Source organism: Protomyctophum bolini (assembly GCF_963924005.1).
Source record: "Protomyctophum bolini genome assembly, chromosome: 12".
Lineage (NCBI taxonomy): Eukaryota > Metazoa > Chordata > Actinopteri > Myctophiformes > Myctophidae > Protomyctophum > Protomyctophum bolini.
Window position 1 is genome coordinate 30914993 of NC_137873.1, and position 19807 is coordinate 30934799.

The following is a 19807-nucleotide window of genomic DNA, read 5'->3' on the forward strand; positions in this document are numbered from 1 at the left end:
ACAGACAACCAAACGGGGGGGGGGGGGGGGGTGTGAAGGACGATGGACCCCCCATGGAGCAAAGAAACAAGTGTGGCGTGAAACCAAAACGTCACGGTAATGCAGGAGTACGGGTAGCGCCGTGCCGTGAAAATAATTGAATTGGTTCCGTTCCAAGAAACCACCAAAATTATAAAATAATATTACGATTATGTCACTAATACAGGGGGGGGGGGGGGTATTTTCTTTTTGCATTGAATGGGAGGGCTAAATCTGGTAAAAAAACGGTTTGACCTATAAGCAACATCTAACCCATGACGCATTCATATTAAAAACAAGTAAAATAATAATAAGTTATTTTACCTATAAGCGCACTCGAAGGCAATCTATTTCTGGGAGGAATATTTGCAATTTGACTAACACGGTGAAGCCCAAATAGTTAGTATACCGGCGTAAAGCCCACACAGGCTTGTGATTCGGAGCTAATGAGAACGTGCAATGCTTCAAAGAGCGGAACATGGAAGAGTGTGTGGGCAGAGGACAGGCAAAGACTCCTCTGTGCATGTGTCTCATGTAAAGGCCCTTGTTATGTGAATGCTGTTTATTTGTTCCATCTCCAGATCAAACAAAGAGCTAACCACATGCACACCTCAAGTAATTGAGTGACAGGCAACCATGCTATAAGTAGATTTTAGTTCGATCTATCTATCTATCTATCTATCTATCTATCTATCTATCTATCTATCTATCTATCTATCTATCTATCTACTGTATCTAAAATCGTCTAGTATTTAGTCAACTAAAAACTAAACTAACATTTCAGAAAATTCAGATGACTAAAATATGACTAATAGGAATTTCATTCAAAAGACTAATGACTAAAACTAAATCAACCGAATCCACCCGTTTCGAATGCTATCAACGCATTGAACGGGACAAATTCATGTTTAATCAGAGCATTCAATGCTCTCAGTAGCTACTATACTACTGATCTACCAAGACTGTTTGGCAGCGAATACGCACGTTGTTGTCAACTGACTTTTTGTGTTAGGGTTATAATGTCGGACAACATGCATCGTCGCTGTCAAAACAGTAACCGTGATCAACTCACAGAATGCAGCCTACTGAATTTCCCCCTAAACATCACAATATAACATTTCAAGCTGGTGACGGTTGCGGTAGGTCAGTAGAGCATTCAATGCTCTGATTAAACCTGATTTTGTCCCTTTCAATGCATCGAATCCCGATCCTGATGACCTTTGCTGCGTTTCACCATAGATATAAAATAAATAGATGCCTCATTGGCCGCTGCAGTTCCTTGGAGCCATGTGTGTGTTGAAGGAGGGCCGGAACAAGTTTGGAAGGGACGCTACGTCACACTGCCACTCAAGTGACTACTGGCCAATCACAGCGCATCTGTTCCGGGACCGAACATGCACTCTGTGACGCACAATCTTCGCAAAGAATCTCGGGGGAAAATGTTGCCCTCCCTTGAGCACATTATGCTCCAGAGCCAGAAGGGGCGTCTACCTTTATACATGTCTATGTGTGTCACACCCCGTCTCTCTCTCTCTCCCTGCATTAGTTCCCATGATCACTAGTGGTCTCTCTCACCCCGCGGCGGTCTTGCGAAAGCTGCTGAGCTCCAGCACGGTGATGTAGAGCACGGCCAGCAGGAGCATCAGCGCCACCTTTGGCAGCCAGGAGACGCGCAGGAACAGCGCCAGCGTGAGCGTGCCCACCACGCAGGACAGGAAGGCGTAGCGGGCGCCGTCGCACGGCAGCTCGGCCATGGTGCGGTTGACCCCGCCCCCCGCCACGTCCAGGATGACTATGGTGGACTTGTTGGCGGTGCCCGCCCACAGCCAGGGCATGCAGCCCACCTGTAGGGGGCAGTGCAGAGCACAGAGGAGGACAGCTTTAGGCAAGGCCTTGACTTTATGCTTATGTTGTTGTTTAATAGGTTTTTTTTTGTCTGCTGTTATTATGGTTATTGACCTTCTTAACACATTAAAGGACGACTTCACCACTTTTCAACCTATATTCATATACGGTAATATTACCGTATATAGAAGATAGGTTGAAAAGTGGTGAAGTCGTCCTTTTAGACCTGAGGCCGATTCTACAAAATGTCTTCCAAAAAACGTATGTTGGTACATCAGTGGTTCTCAAACATTATATGTCAAGGATTCCCAAATATTTGGCTGCGGCGGACACCCATCCCCAAAATATTTTGAATAGCTAAAATCTAAAATGACACAGACACGGTTTTATGTGGTTAAAGACAAAATGCTGCTGTCCCTCAGACTGTTGGCCCTTTTAGCGTCTACACTGCTAGCTTACCATACCGTACCTTAGGAAGGCCTGTGGGCCGGAGCATTCTCACATTCTAACACAACCTGAAAACCCCACTCTGGCAGCTGACTCTGTAGCACGCCTCGTCAGTTACCTCCTGGGTTAGAATCACGCTGCCACCACTATTTGTCCAACAACCAACTTGAGCCACGAGAGACACCACCTCTCTTTGGCGAGTTGTCGTGTCGAACGTTGTGAAGTTTGGTAGAGCCGACTCAGCCCTGTTCGAAATTTCAACCCGATAGGCACAGAATAGCACATTATTATCCTTCCAAGGCAATGCCTTGGAGCAACATTTCCCACCACGGAGCAAAGCCGGGCAGTGCTGACACATGAATAGAGGCACAGAAGGGGGCGTCGCCAATTGTGTGTGATTCTGGGGAGGAAAAGTAAGGTCAAGGTCTAGACTAAAAGTACAATCCTGAATTTAACTCTGAGTTACAGACCTGCAAAAGAGTCCATTTGGTTCCTACTTCCTAACTATCAATCCTTTAGCCTGGGGATATCCTCCGAACCCACAACAACCCATGCTGCCCACATTACAGTAATGAGACTTATACGGTACAGTATGTCCTAAAAGATGTTTCCTAACCACTAATCAGTAAGCTTCCTTGCAAATGAGATGGAGCCCTTAATGAAATTACCTGGTAGACTAGTGTTTACAGTGAAAACCTAATGATGGCACATCACTGGATACATTTGGTCCAGGCTGAACCACATGCTCATCGCCAGACGCCAAAATTGGACTCTTTCAAGTCCGCACTGAAGAGACACTTGTTCCCTCAGGCTTTTTGGCAAATAGTTTGTTTATTTTTCTAATTGTAAAAACATCCTTGGGTTTTTCAAAAAGCGCTGTACAGTTATTATCAGTATAATTATTATTAATAAGTATTATTAATAATGCTGCATTCCCTAAACAGATCTCCTCGCTAACACATATTGGTTACATAAAGGAGTTCATACCAGCTCAACTGGATGTAGGATTCAGGAATTGGACAGAATTCGGCCTAACCAGCATACACCAATTAGTTAATAAGGATGGTCTTAAATCATTCGAACAGATACAGACTGAATTCGGGCTCCCAAGGACTAATTTTTTCAGATATTTGCAACTGAGAGACTTTCTAACAAAACATAAGGACTGGAAGAGGGCCATGAAACCCACTCCTATTGAGGAGCTGTTGCTCAAATTTGAATTTGGTGCTGGCAAGGTAATCAAGGAATTCTACCAAGTCTTCTTGGACCTTTGCCCAAATAATACACTGTATATAAAAGAGAAATGGGAGGCTGAATTAGGTATAGAAGTAACAACGGATATGTGGGAAGAGGTATGTAGTGAAGCGCACCTGGTAACCAACTCGAATACTTGGAGAGACTTTAAATGGAAAGTAATATCTAGATTTTTCAGGACGCCTCAAATAGTGGCCAAAATGGGTCCAGATCATTCAAATAGATGCTGGAGGGACTGTGGAGCACATATAGGGAATCATACCCATATATTTTGGACATGCCCCAAATTGAGACCATTCTGGAGAGAGGTGTCTGAAGCACTAGAAGAAGTTTTTGGTCAAAACATCCCAGAGGATCCCACAGTAATGTTGTTGGGAGTGGTACCGGCAGGTCTGGAGAGTAGAGCCAAAATATATTTATTGCATGTGCTGCTTACAGCGGCCATCAAATGTATTACAATTAAATGGCTAAAACCAGCCCCACCAACATATAGTATGTGGGTGGAAAAAATATGGGACATCTACCAGATGGAACAAATTACTTATGCCCTGAGGCTTCAACCAAACATATTTAGTAAAAGGTGGAGTCCTGTACTGCCTCTACTGATGAGGTAGCAGGTTTTCGGAATCTTGAGTAACCAAATACACTTCTCTTCAGACCTTCTGGTGTACCCATGCGCCTTCCTCCATCTCCAGTTATGTCTGTTCCCAGTATTGTTAACCTCCCATTGTTGCCGTCGCTCTGTCGTTTTTGTCTCGCTATATACCTGTATTTTATTCCCTTGTCTTTCTGTTTTGTTTTTTTGTTTGTGAATACTTGTAAATGTATGTGAAGTTGTTTGTGTGTATGAGTGTATCATTTATATATCCTGTGAAAGTATACAGCTGAGGTTGTGAAAAAAAAAAAAAAAAAAATCAGTTGTAAGAAAAATGTATACCTGTAATTCTGTGAAGTTGCCTAAACTGAAATAAAAACAAAGTTAAAAAAATAATAATGCTGCATTGGGGGTCCCCCGCTGGCCAAGTGGTCTAGGCGCATGCCACATATAGGTTTTGGCCTGACAGTGTGTCACGTGTTCGAGTCCCGTTCATGACGACCTTTGCTGCATGTCTCTCCCTCTTTCCTGTCTCTCTTATTGATACTATCAATAAAGGCCGAAAAGCCAAAAACTAAAATCTTTAAATAATGCTGCATTGTAGTTTGCAAAGTATCATGCAGCATGATAAAGTTGAGCTTTTATTGGGCTTTGTGAGTGTACTTACCACACAGGCCTGGGCCACGGCGTAGATTAAGAGCACTATGAGTAATGACAGAACAGTACGGATCTGAATGGTCAGGCACCCTGGAAAACACTGAAAGAGAGAGAGAGAGAGAGAGAGAGAGAGAGAGAGAGAGAGAGAGAAAGAGAGATAGGCAGGTCCTGAGGTGAGTAGAAATAAGTGCGGAGGAGGCAAGCTTAGCAAGCAGAATGTAAATCTGTAAAAGGCACAAAACTTAATAACTGACGTGGTCAGGAACCCATGAGGACGTTAGCCTCAGCAAAGCTGAAAATAATGGATCTTTATCATCTATATTTGAAGTTTAAATGCATAACAAGTGAGAAAGAGCGCGGATTACAGGCCCCGTAAATATACATTCTAGTAGTTTTCGCTCTCTCAGCAGAAACCATACTCGGTATACATTATACACTGTCATAGCAAGAGCTAAAGTAAACTTTCCAGCTCTGGTTCAACAATATCTATATCATAAGTTATTGATTGAGTATGTGCAAACACTAACCAAAGAATGGAGAAAGTATTTACCTGTATTCTAGTGATATGGAGGTACATAATACAAGCTACAAGGAAACACACACAGAAGACCAGGAGGATCAGCACCACTTTACCCCTGAGAGACAAACAGAAACAAGGAGGAAAATGAGGATTAGCAGGTGACAGTGACAAGTAAGTGGTTCTTACACATTTAAAGACCCCCAAAGTCATGGGCATGGGAAGTGGGGTGCTGAGGGTACTTCAACACCCCCTGGTGTTGGGGGGGAGAAAAACGTATTTTTTGTTTGTAAAAAAATGGCTGTCTGTTGCTTAGGTAGTAGGAACCTTTGTAACAGGTACTGTGTGACACAGGAACCTGTTAACGGTTGCACCTTGAGCTGGAGAGGGATTTGCAAACTCATTTAATAAACTATTGCCTGGTTGGATTAATTCATGGGGAAAGGGAGGGACTTTCTCCCAAATACAGGTAAGACATACATTATTGTTTATTACTGGTGCTGCTTCTGCCGCCGTGCAGAAATGGGGTGTTAAAATTTAAATGTGTGGTTGGCTGTCTAGCCTCTGTGATCTACATAATACACAGGCTGTGTCGGGCTCTTTAATTTCCTCTACAAGTAAGTAAGTGAAACTGTAAAATCCAAGAAGCAGAGAGAGAGAGAGAGAGAGAGAGAGAGAGAGAGAGAGAGAGAGACATTTCCATACATACTGTGGTATGAGGAGAAGGTAGACAAGGCCAAACAAGGCAGCTAGGATCAGAGAAAGGACCACCGCACTGGTGAAGTTCTCATCGGGAACCTGGTGATACTATAATGGAAAAAAGGAGAGATGAGGCTTGGGTGGAAGAAGAAAGAAACCACCCCCAGATCCAGTCACACACATTTGACACTTCAAATTATTTATTTTAAACTAGATCGGTGCCCGTTGGGCACTGGCCTACTTGGAACGACGTTGGAAATGTATGCCCCACTCAGATATTATGTATTATGTCCCTTTTATGCCCATATATGGAGTTCTTTGTCAGGCATGCCCAAATATGGAGTCTATGCAGATGTCAGAAACAATTTGTGATGTCAGAACAGGCCAGCTCCATATATGGACCCTGGGCAGGGGCCCTGTCCAGAGCCCGGGCAGAGAGGCCTTTCGTGGCAGTTCTGGACAACTGTGGGTCCGACCGACTCGACACCACTCCCTGTGGGGGTGTGGAATGTGTGTGTCGAATTTGAAGTCGGTGGGGCGAACGGTTCTCGAGTTACGTGGATTACAGCCGTACACACGTACATATACAGACGTACAGAGACATGGTGCATTTATAGATAGATAGATCATTGTGTGCTGCAGTCGTCCTCACCCTCTGCTCGCGCTCAGGGCACTTGTACATGAGCGTGACGAAGTTGAGGTCGGCCGTGTCGGACTCAGTCTGCCGGGCCTCGATCAGCCGGCCGATGTAGCGGTTGACCCGCGTCCTGGGGCTGCTCGGGGCGGCCTGGTTGCCCTGGTGCTGCGGGTGGTTGTGGCGGGTGTTCCTCAGCTTCTCCGGAGCGATGCGCATGGCCCTCCGCTGACCGGTTAGGTGGTGGTGGTGGTGGGGGGGATTGTGATAAATAGTGAGTCTGTTTGTCGAACTGTACCGTCAGGGGCCGGCCGTGAACGTGCACACCGCATCGTTCACTGAGTAAGTATAGAGCGATGAGTGTAATCACATTAACGGCAAGAGTTGAGTTGAGGCAACAAACAATGGCAGCTGATTATACATTCAAATCGTGACATATAAGCCCCCACACTTAGCTTCATTACTGAAGGCACCCCACTGTGTCTTCTAAGTGCGTTTCGGGAAGGCAGTGGAGCATGGCCGATGAGGCGGAGTCGACACCTATAGTGTGTGTTTGTGTGTGTGTGTGTGTGTGTGTGCGCGCGCCTTTGTGTGCACACACACACACACACACACACACATAGGCCTACGTGCACCTCAGAGCCTTTGGGCCCCATTTTGAATGTCCGTTTTACACTGGGGTAAGACATAAATTGGCCTCGGTCTGCGCACAATGGTATTATAGAAGCCTTATCGTCCCGTGTTGAACGCACACACGTATGGCATACGGCGTTCCTGAATATTTTAGCATTGTGGGAGTGTCCATATGTTAATTATTTTCGATTTGCGCAATTTGCTATTAAGCCCCTTGACTCAGCGCATAACGATTAGACGTGGGTCTGAGCACCTCATAAACGCAAAAAGCAATGTTTGATTTTACACTTGAGCGGCTCTGGGAGGGTTGCCAAGTCTGTTTATTATAAGCGGCTTCTTTTTCTGTAAAGTTGCTTGTAAATATTGGTAGTTGTGGTTGCTTTTCTTGTTTCTAAAGTGGTTATTTGAGCTTTTCTCCTAATGTTGTTTAAACCAGTGATCCTCACACAGCACATTCCCATGTCAAGGATCCCCAGATGAATGCATTTGCCCAACTAAGGACAGCTAATCCAAAAATGTAATTACATTTTTCCAAGATTACTTTTGAAAATAGCAGATCTACCAGCTCACAATGCATCACATTCATTCATTAAAACTATGAACTCTGACTGCAGGCGGATATATAATGATCATTATAACAATGTGCAAGAAAATATTTAAAAAGATGGAAGAACTTTATATTTGTGGACAATCAAAATATGTTTTTTATTTTAATGTGGTGTCATTCAAATTAATCTGGATATGGCAGACTCACTATCTAGAAAATAAAAACATGGCACTTCATTTAAAATAGGTTACAGACCCCTGTTATATGCGCTTAGTTTGCTTTCATACGCTGTATCACACTCGATTCAAGTCTTCTTCAATAAAATGCTACGAGCGAAGACCATATACCATCCACAGCATAATTACGCACCACGCATTCAACTCATTACTCATTTCAAATATAATATAATTATAATTTAAATTAAAATATAATATAATTTTACTGGTGTTTCTCAATAGAAACAAATTATTTTGAGGCATAAAGGTGACAGCATGCAGTGCAATAGGAATAATTAACCCAAATGTGACAAAGTCATGTCTTCTATGGTGCCAGCCTGAAGAAATGTATTATAACGATCCCCAAAGTGCGCATTCCGTATGTGACATCAGCTGACTGGTAAAGAAAATAGTACGGACATGTCGATTGGGTAACTCTCAAACACGCCTTAAACACTCCCATGACTAATTCAAGGCCGTTTTGCACACTCCACAGGGTGTCGAAAGCGCTTCTTAACATGCTTAAAATTGCTATATGACATACCCCACGCCCCCAGCTCATAAAACTGGAATCTTATATGTCATATTATTGGAAGTGGTTAATAGACCTGATAGAGTAAGACAGAGCTAAGACAACTCCGTTCACTTCATGGGGCCAGTCCAATGGCGGCTCTTCTACATATAGACTTCTATTGGCGAATATGACAAACGATGATACATGAACCAGCGTGACCGGGCTGTTTTCTGCCCACTCAATGTCGTAACTCTGTCTTACTCTATGGCTCTGGTGCACATACGAGTGAATGAGCAGAATGAAGGTGATGAGACAGCTCAGAGACCATCGGTGTCACAGCTGGGGTGGGGTTGCTGGCCAGGGGTGTGCGGGGTGGGGGGGGCGGGTGGTTGAGCGAGCAGATATGGATGGATGAGCATGAGTAAGCATGATGGAACATCAACAAGTATATACCTTGACCCAACTAAAGTTCTGCTTTTTGTTCTACAAGTATATATACCTTGACCCAACCAAAGTTCTGCTTTTTGTTCATTCCTTTTCTTTCTTTCTTTCTTCCTTCCCCCACTGAATATTTTAGAAGAATCTTGAAAGTGATTTAGAAGGCATTTTGTAGAATTGGCGTCAGGCGTCTTCATGGGTTAATTGTTCTTTTCATCATCTTTTGGCCTGAGGAGGACGTCTCTATAGTTCACATGTGGTTGACAGCGTGTCAGTGTGAACGTCACCTCAGACAGCGTGACAATGTGACATTACCTTTCTGTGGAAGGTGTTGTTCCAATCCTCTTTGTCTATTTTCTACCTTTCTGTTTTTATGCCATGCTGCCTATACAAGTTCCCACTGGGATTAGTTAGATACAAGCCCATCTCATGAGATAAATGAAACTACTGCCAGTAGTAATATATGGATGGGAGATATAATATGATAGATACAAGCTGTTTAACTAGTGAGCGCACTTTTGAGATGCATACATTAACACCCACAGGTACAAACACAGCACACACGCCCACACTCACAGACGAACGCACACACACACACACACACACACACACACACACACACACACACACACACACACACACACACACACACACACACACTACACATTGATCACACAGCACATACACCTGGTGTCCTGGTCGGATGGATTACAACTAGAATTGTACAGCTGCCAATCCACAGGATTGCTTTTCTTTCCGCTGACACAAAGTCAAATAAACTGTTTGACAGATTATCAACATCACTGAGGTGAGGAACTATAGAACATCAATCTGTATGAGGTGAGGAACTATAGAACATCAATCTGTATGGGACAACAACACACTGAACTATAGTATAGAACATCAATCTGTAACTATGGGACAACAACACACTGAACTATAGTATAGAACATCAATCTGTAACTATGGGACAACAACACACTGAACTATAGTATAGAACATCAATCTGTATCTATGGGACAACAACACACTGAACTATAGTATAGAACATAAATCTGTATCTATGGGACAACAACACACTGAACTATAGTATAGAACATAAATCTGTATCTATGGGACAACAACACACTGAACTATAGTATAGAACATCAATCTGTATCTATGGGACAACAACACACTGAACTATAGAACATCAATCTGTAACTATGGGACAACAACACACTGAACTATAGAACATAAATCTGTAACTATGGGACAACAACACACTGAACTATAGAACATCAATCTGTAACTATGGGACAACAACACACTGAACTATAGTATAGAACATCAATCTGTAACTATGGGACAACAACACACTGAACTATAGAACATCAATCTGTATCTATGGGACAACAACACACTGAACTATAGAACATCAATCTGTAACTATGGGACAACAACACACTGAACTATACTATAGAACATCAATCTGTATGGGACAACAACACACTGAACTATAGTATAGAACATCAATCTGTATCTATGGGACAACAACACACTGAACTATAGTATAGAACATAAATCTGTAACTATGGGACAACAACACACTGAACTATAGTATATAGAACATAAATCTGTAACTATGGGACAACAACACACTGAACTATAGTATAGAACATAAATCTGTAACTATGGGACAACAACACACTGAACTATAGTATAGAACATAAATCTGTAACTATGGGACAACAACACACTGAACTATAGAACATCAATCTGTATCTATGGGACAACAACACACTGAACTATAGTATAGAACATCAATCTGTATCTATGGGACAACAACACACTGAACTATAGTATAGAACATCAATCTGTATCTATGGGACAACAACACACTGAACTATAGTATAGAACATCAATCTGTAACTATGGGACAACAACACACTGAACTATAGAACATCAATCTGTATCTATGGGACAACAACACACTGAACTATAGAACATCAATCTGTAACTATGGGACAACAACACACTGAACTATACTATAGAACATCAATCTGTATGGGACAACAACACACTGAACTATAGTATAGAACATCAATCTGTATCTATGGGACAACAACACACTGAACTATAGTATAGAACATAAATCTGTAACTATGGGACAACAACACACTGAACTATAGTATATAGAACATAAATCTGTAACTATGGGACAACAACACACTGAACTATAGTATAGAACATAAATCTGTAACTATGGGACAACAACACACTGAACTATAGTATAGAACATAAATCTGTAACTATGGGACAACAACACACTGAACTATAGAACATCAATCTGTATCTATGGGACAACAACACACTGAACTATACTATAGAACATCAATCTGTATGGGACAACAACACACTGAACTATAGTATAGAACATCAATCTGTATCTATGGGACAACAACACACTGAACTATAGTATAGAACATAAATCTGTAACTATGGGACAACAACACACTGAACTATAGTATATAGAACATAAATCTGTAACTATGGGACAACAACACACTGAACTATAGTATAGAACATAAATCTGTAACTATGGGACAACAACACACTGAACTATAGTATAGAACATAAATCTGTAACTATGGGACAACAACACACTGAACTATAGAACATAAATCTGTAACTATGGGACAACAACACACTGAACTATAGAACATCAATCTGTATCTATGGGACAACAACACACTGAACTATAGAACATCAATCTGTATCTATGGGACAACAACACACTGAACTATAGAACATCAATCTGTATCTATGGGACAACAACACACTGAACTATAGTATAGAACATCAATCTGTAACTATGGGACAACAACACACTGAACTATAGTATAGAACATAAATCTGTATCTATGGGACAACAACACACTGAACTATAGTATAGAACATCAATCTGTATCTATGGGACAACAACACACTGAACTATAGAACATCAATCTGTATCTATGGGACAACAACACACTGAACTATAGTATAGAACATCAATCTGTATCTATGGGACAACAACACACTGAACTATAGAACATCAATCTGTAACTATGGGACAACAACACACTGAACTATAGTATAGAACATCAATCTGTAACTATGGGACAACAACACACTGAACTATAGTATAGAACATCAATCTGTATCTATGGGACAACAACACACTGAACTATAGAACATCAATCTGTAACTATGGGACAACAACACACTGAACTATAGTATAGAACATCAATCTGTATCTATGGGACAACAACACACTGAAGGGTTTATACACTAGTGGGTTTCAACCCGTTTCATGTCGAGGCCCATGATTTATTCTGAATTTGAGCCACGGACCACCATTCGTCCATTCCATGACATTTAGCCTCTCAGACCCAAAACTAAAGAATATTTTGTTGTTGTTGGATACAATTCAATGCTGTATTGATGTGGTACCATACGTTGAGACAAGAAGCAAACGATGAAAATAACAATTCTTCTAGTAATGCAGATGTTTAACAATAATTTAACTCGTGAGAGTGTGAAATGAAATGGACCCGTAAGGGTCCGTTTGGTTCATTTTACATTCTCAAGATTTAAAGATCTATGAGGGTCCATTTGGTTAAGTTACCAACTCTCCGTCATTTAGCTGGGGACCACCGGAACCTCCTCAAGGACCACTGGTTTATAGTACCACAACACCATCTCTTCTTAGTACAGTCACATCACATCACATACTAAAGGCTAATTTATATTTCATCACACAGCTGTGTGCAACTGAACAAGGCATATGGTAGTAATTGGTCTAATTTATTCCCGAAACACTCCCATGACTAAAGGGGCTTAAGTTTGGCCACCAGGGGCATTCTTTTCTCTGGGCTGAAAACACCAAGGCACTCGCCTGAAAATGCTTCCAACCGCCCCTGTTGAAAATATTCCAGCTCTGCATGGGCAAGCGGATTAAAACGCCACACAAGGGGCAAAATAAACGCTCCACGCCTCGTCAAACTGCTGTTCAAACACCGTGGCACTCCCATTGAAAACAATTATTCAGAAACGACCCCTTTGTGCCTATACTGTAAAGCACCACGCTTTGCACCCGGGCCAGATAATGTGCCTTTTAACCTGCGGAATTGTAGGTGTTGAACTCCCAACACATTTATGTCCTATGTTTTATGCGCTACCGTTTAAATAGGGCCTTATAGTGTCCGATTATGCAGTAGCATAACCTTCCAGTCCAATCTTTAGCCACGCCGGCTGGACAGACCTACGCTGTAGACTAGAGTGTATCATTTTTCTGGGTGGAAGTTACAGTATTTTGGCAGAAGTACCTCTCAAGGAAATGACGTTGACGCTGTACAAATCAGTTTAGATTATCCGTGAATGAAACGTGATTTGTCGAATAAAATATCATATCCGGGGGAAATGCATCTGACGGATGTTACGGCAGACACTTCCGCTGATACACTCTCTGCCTTAGGTTGTGACCAGGCTTTTCTCTTTGCAGATAACGAGTAAGGCTGGGACAGAGGCTAATCTTTAGCAAACAATAGTAATGTTACAATGTGTGCAGTTTGTGAACAAAGTCTCATCACAACACAGTTTTCAGTGAAAAACCAGCAGGAAGAATTCAGATGGCATTGTCTCTGTGGTGAAAAATAACTGTCTGCTTGTGGGAGTCTGTAATTGGCCAAATGGAAATAACAGTCTTTATGAATACTTAAATACTATAAAAGGAAAATGTTGGTGTATCTAAGAAATTTGCTGAAAATATTTTAGAAACTTTGATTTAGCCTTCACACTCTTTGAGTTTTATGACTTTCACTTAACCATGCATTTCGTCGTGAAACTTGCCATGAGCCATCTTCATTTATGGCTGGGGACGGGCGGGTAGTTCTGTTTTGTGATATCATGCACCTAGTGGTGGTGGCACGCACGCTCACACACACACACACACACACACACACACAGACATACTGTACAGTTAAGTACATACATACTGTACACACACACTATACAGACAAACCCCATTCCAAGGCTTGACCTTTGGTCACACCAAAAGTGTAGACAAAGCACAAATTAGCCAAACAATTCGCCAAACACGTTACATCCTACTGTATAAGGGCAGTATAGCCAACTGAACCGAAGAGTACTTAGTGAAATGACATACATGAAGTCTAAACACTTGTTTTTCTCTGTCTGTTTGAGTCACATTACAGACAAACAGCGGTGGAAAGTAACTAAGTTAATTTACTTAAGTACTGTACTTAAGTACAATTTTGAGGTTTTTGTAATTTACTTGAGTATTCTGATACTAATACGTGTACTTTTACTTAAGTACATTTTTAATTCCAGACTTTTACCTGTAACAGCGCATTTCTACATTGCAGTATTGATACTTTTTACTTAAGTAAAAGAATGTGTGAGTACATTTTCCACCACTGCAGACAAACACAACAGAGACACTCACAACACATGGACTGGCATGCACGTATGCGCATGCACGTACCTTGTCTCCATCCTCACAGTTCATGACATTGGAGAAAGGGATCTCAGCCTTGAACATCTTCCTGCAGTGCATGAGCTGCACCAGTAAGTAGCACACGGTTTTGAACTTCATCTTTTTGGCAGGCTTTATATCCGAGAGAATCAATCCTGGGAATATCTATCAAACAGACAAGCAATGAGAACAGGGGTTTTAGACTGAATGGATCTCGACAACACAGCTGTAGGAGTATTATTGGCTTTGCATGCTTCAGTGCAGGCGACGGATAAAACTCGACTTACACTGAAAAGAAATGGAAAGAATTATGACAATTCAAAGTATTCGCCCCTTTGTTTACTAATGAGTACATCCCATGCTAAAAGAGAATTGTTAAATCCTGTGGAGCCATTGTCCACAATTCAATAAAGTATTAAGTAATGTGTGTGTGTGTGCATGCATGGGGGTAATATGGCTCAATCATGGCATATTGTAGACAACAATATATTGATTGTCAGGCTGAATGACATTAAGCAAGTAGTTGAAATAAAACAATCTCTAAATATATTAGTTTTAGCACTCTCCACTCTGCTACCCTCAAAAAGTATATTTAGCATATGTTTCATCGATTGATTGATTGATTTTGATTGAATTTTGAAGCATGTGTTAGCAAAGGAGGCAATGCGAATATATTTTTCATTAATTTCTCCATATCTTAGTTATTGTGCTGAAGTGTAGGGGAATACGTACATGATTAGCATAAAACCATTATACTACATTAGAGAGCAGTACGAATCATGCACAACGTCCATTATAGAGAACACACATTTATAAAATCGAGAGTATTGGAATCAAACATATCTTGAAGCTACAAACTTTATGAATTATGTTAGGGCAAAAAGCTAAACATTGCCAGTTCGAACAGCTATTCGAACCCAGTTCAGAAAGTGGGGATAGTAGGAGGAAATTTGACTTTAAACATAAGTTTGCACGGACCACTCAAAGACTGACAGGAATCCCAATATGGTATTCTCTAGATGACGACTAAAAGGGTTGCACAAATATTTGTCAATTTAAAATTCTTTATAAAAAGACGACAAATAGGATAGAATAGGATAGGATATAACGTTGGAGTGTCATTGCTTAATTAACTTAACTAGCTTGTTTTGTTTCGTTTTTTGAGTGGTGCAACCACTCCCTTACGGAGTTATGTGTGTGGGTGGCTGGCTGGCTGGCTGGGTGGGTATGAGCACGAAAACAGCATGGTTGTTTTTCACCACCTGTGTGCAACCTAACACACACACAAACACACACGCACATATTAACTGTATATATGATGATTTCGGGTGTGCCAGTACAGTACAGTACAGTAGAGGGTACAGTAGAGGAACCGGCACACGGTAACTCTGTCATTTCTCTACCGTTTCGGACACGGGCGGCTCGCCGGAACGGCCCGGCACCCTGGATGCGTTCCTGTGGGTCTGGAACGTGGTTGCTAAAGTGCATTTCCACCTACATACGTATAATTTGTCCTCTGCCATCCTAACTATGGCAGCAGTTAGGTGTCTTGATAAGGGACCCTGGACCACTGACCTGATTCCAGACAGCCCCTACACACTCGGCAGAGTTATTTTATGTGGGCGTACAACAACCATGGATTGCCTTTAGCAATTCATTAATAATTAAAGCCACCACACAGCTGAGCGGGTGCCCCATCTCTCTTTGAGCGATGTCTTTGATGAAGACATCGGCTCCATTAAGAGGATTAGCCAACTCTTCCGGCATATCAAAGGCTCAAATGAGGACACAAAACCTATATGATTAGTTATACATCTGACAAGAGGAGGAGGAGATGTAGCTTAAATCCAGATCCTGAGAGGAGAGGAGAGGAGAGGAGAGGAGAGGAGAGGAGAGGAGAGGAGAGGAGAGGAGAGGAGAGGAGAGGAGAGGACTGATAGTGAGAGAACACTGAAATCCCCTCTCCAGCTGCTCCTGGCACATCTGGTGGAGATAGCCTGTAATGAAAGACAGAAGACTGGGAGGCCCTATATTTATGTGTGTGTGTGTGTGTGTGTGTGTGTGTGTGTGCACACACACGTACTGTACGCAAATGCGCATGTACACAAATACAACTGTGTGTCCAAGCCAGTATCTGTATGCTCGCAACCCCGTGCAGATCTAAGCTGATGGATGCCTTGAGCCGTTTATTACCCCCCTACCCCCCCACCCCAGTCCAGTACATCACATCACAGGCTGCAAGGGAGCTCATCTGAACAGCAAGCAAATGAGAGAGAGAGAGAGAGAGACCTTGACTGTGTGACATTAGGGGCCTCAGCCCCTTAACTTTCACCACACAGCGTTTCTATTCTAAGGTCAGCCAGATCCGGCATTACAATAGGACAACAATAGGCACAAGGTCAACACTGTTCAGCGGGACTTTTGTTTAAGCTAGCGCTATAGCTTCAGACTTACCGGATAGGCCCATTAACATGGATTAGCGAGCTGCTCCTAGGGGAAATTGAGCCAACGTACACACACATGTGCACGTGTGTACGATGTATAAGGTGCGGCGGCAGTGGCATGGTGGTAGCTTTCAAGTAGTGCCAAGGTGGTCTGATAAGGAGGTTGAACTATGAGGATATTGCGGCTACAATGTCAGCAGACATTAGCATGGGGGTCTCGAGCTGTCCCACATTGCCCCTCCAGTCCTTTGACAACATACCAATGCTAAATAAAAAATAGGTAAACATTGCATTTCTAGCGCACATTTCTCCCAAAAAGCTTTACAATGTGCATTACGTTCATCCATTCACACACAGCGCCGTTGCAAGGCACCGACCTGCTTAGCGAGAGCAGTTAAGAGATTGATTCGGTGCCTTGCTCAAGGACACTTTGACATGAAGCCAGGAGTATAGCCGGGGGTCCGCCCGGGAACCTTCCGACTCCGAGGCGGCCGCTCTACCTCCTGAGCACACTGTCGCAGCGCCCCGACGAGAACAGACACTCCCGATGTGCACTCCTGTGCCTCGGAAGCACAAACCCATACGGCGCAGTACCTTCCGTCGGTGAGATGGCACTATGAAGAAGGTTTCGATGTCATGCTTCTGCAGAAAGGCATGTCTCTCGTGGCCGTTTCCGGGCTCCACCTCGTAGTCTCCGTTCAAGCACTCGAGGGTGGATTTGGTGATGTGGACTTTGCTGTGGGGAAGGCAGAGGAGAGATGATGAAATGGAACTTCCTTTTTTCAATTGCGTATCTTTGAGCCTTGTACAGTGAGAATTTACTCTTCAAATTTTTGAGTGTTGCGGGTTGTCTGCTTCTGCAGTCTTTGTGACATAATGTCAAAACTTTAAAAACCTAGGGTGTTTCTGTGGCGTACAGGTAATGACAAATCATCACAGAGCGAGAGCGGTCGCCGGTGAGATGTACGTATGGTTAACATTATAGCACTATACTGACCCCGGTAGGCCTCCTGCCTCCATCACATTGGCCAGGGTCACATCGTTGGACCACACGTCGTACTGCCATTTCCTCAGGCCCAGGACGCCACACAGCACCCGGCCCGTGTGCAGGCCTACGCGCATGTTCAGGTTGACCTCCGTGGCCTCGGCAACCGACCTGCGGGACAATGACACACTGATTAGAACGTATGTGCACACGGCATGATGTACAGTATGCAAATTAATGGTTGTGGCTGGCTTCAAGGTGCTCCTCCTGACCTATGAAGCCGTAAACGGACTTGCTGCATCCTACATGTCCAGTTTACATACTGTACATCCCCCCACGACCACTACGCTGCCAGCAGGATGCCGGAAAACAATAATAAAATAACGGTCGGGGAGCAGAGCATTCACACGTCGTGCCCCCTGTCTCTGGAATGCTCTCCCTCAAGCTGTCAGAGATGGCACCTTTTTTCCCTGCACTACGGCTCCCCCTAGTTTCATTGAAACCATTATGTCCGCCTTATTGCCTTGCCCTGTGATTTTAAAATAAAATCTGTGCTGTAATTTTCTTTTCTTTTTTTGACATTGTACTGTATGTACTGTACTAGCATAACTCACACTATACATAACCATTGAACTCATTCTCGGCTCCAAAACGCATCATAAAGGAAAACAAAATGGGTTTTCTGCCAACCAAAATGTGTTTTTGTCCTCTCTTACACTAAACCGCCCCGCGTAGCAAGGAATGCATTAGAAAGTAACTCCTCGTCTGGGACTCACTTTGCTCTCCGCCAGCAAACGACATTTTGATTTATTTTCGGGGCAGACCTCATTTAAGTGTAAAAATATGTTAATCACAGGCCAAAAATGGAAACGGGCAATTATAAATAATTGTAAAGGCCACTCGGATGATCAAGGCAATTACAAAAATGTGTGTCCGCCAAGGAGATAAGAAGCGGCGGCGCGCCGCGGCAGGCGGGCAGGTGTGACCACTCACGTTATGGTGTCTATCATGTCCAGGCCCATCTCCACACAGCAGTGGGCGTGGTCCGTCTTGGGCTGGGTCAGCCCAGACACACAGTAGTAGCAATCCCCCAGGATTTTGATTCTGCGACAGTGGTTCTCCTATACATGTCCGCCCCATGGATATACAGAGAGAGAGAGAGAGAGAGGGAGAGAGGATAGAGGAGAGAAGGGGGAGAGAGAAATAAACATACGTATAAGCCGGGGGTCAAATGCACTTTTATAAAATACAAAAACACTTGATTTGATTTTTATTTTGATATCTTTTAGCCTATATCGGCTAATCTTCCAAGAGTCCAGTCAGAAATAAATAAAAATGTTACAGAATACACTGATGACAAAAACAACAGTCATATACCACACAGCACAATCAAAATACATATAACTCTACTCACTCACTCAAACATACTGTGTGTGTGCGTGCGCGCGCGTGTGTGTGCGTGCGTGCGCCTGCCCACGAGATCTACACACACCAATCTACATGGTCTACTACTTGTGATTCAGCGATAGAATGTCATTGTTGTGACCATTAAAACCCATTTTGGGCGGGAACCCCTTTTGGTGTTAGCATTATGTTATGCTTTAGCTATTGAAAAATAGCAGATCTATAGGTCTGCTATTTTTGAAAAATCGAAGAACGACTGACATAGAAACATAGCTTTTTCAGAAAAAATGTGTCGGTGCACCTGTCCTGCACATGCCCGGATATTTTGTTTGTTTGTAGAGCACCATAGAGCCCTATCCAACACAAGCTACTTAGGCTTTGAGCTTAGATCAGAGCTTAAATGAGCCCTCCAATGTGGCAGCTAATCAACGGATCACTTTAAC

General features: G+C 42.8%; 1 protein-coding gene across 1 annotated transcript in view; it reads right to left on the bottom strand.

Annotated features, from left to right (window-relative positions):
• The window catches only part of LOC308326203 (adenylate cyclase type 1-like), a gene marked incomplete at both ends in the record, with an annotated part of 52938 nt that overhangs the window by 7850 nt on the left and 25281 nt on the right, over positions 1-19807 (bottom strand). Inside the window, 9 exons of the mRNA XM_080779011.1 lie at positions 1594-1862; positions 4827-4916; positions 5367-5451; positions 6043-6140; positions 6685-6894; positions 14541-14696; positions 17570-17711; positions 17973-18131; positions 18954-19081. Coding sequence (XP_080635137.1) covers positions 1594-1862; positions 4827-4916; positions 5367-5451; positions 6043-6140; positions 6685-6894; positions 14541-14696; positions 17570-17711; positions 17973-18131; positions 18954-19081 — 1337 coding nt within the window. The remainder of the gene's footprint in view (positions 1-1593; positions 1863-4826; positions 4917-5366; positions 5452-6042; positions 6141-6684; positions 6895-14540; positions 14697-17569; positions 17712-17972; positions 18132-18953; positions 19082-19807) is intronic.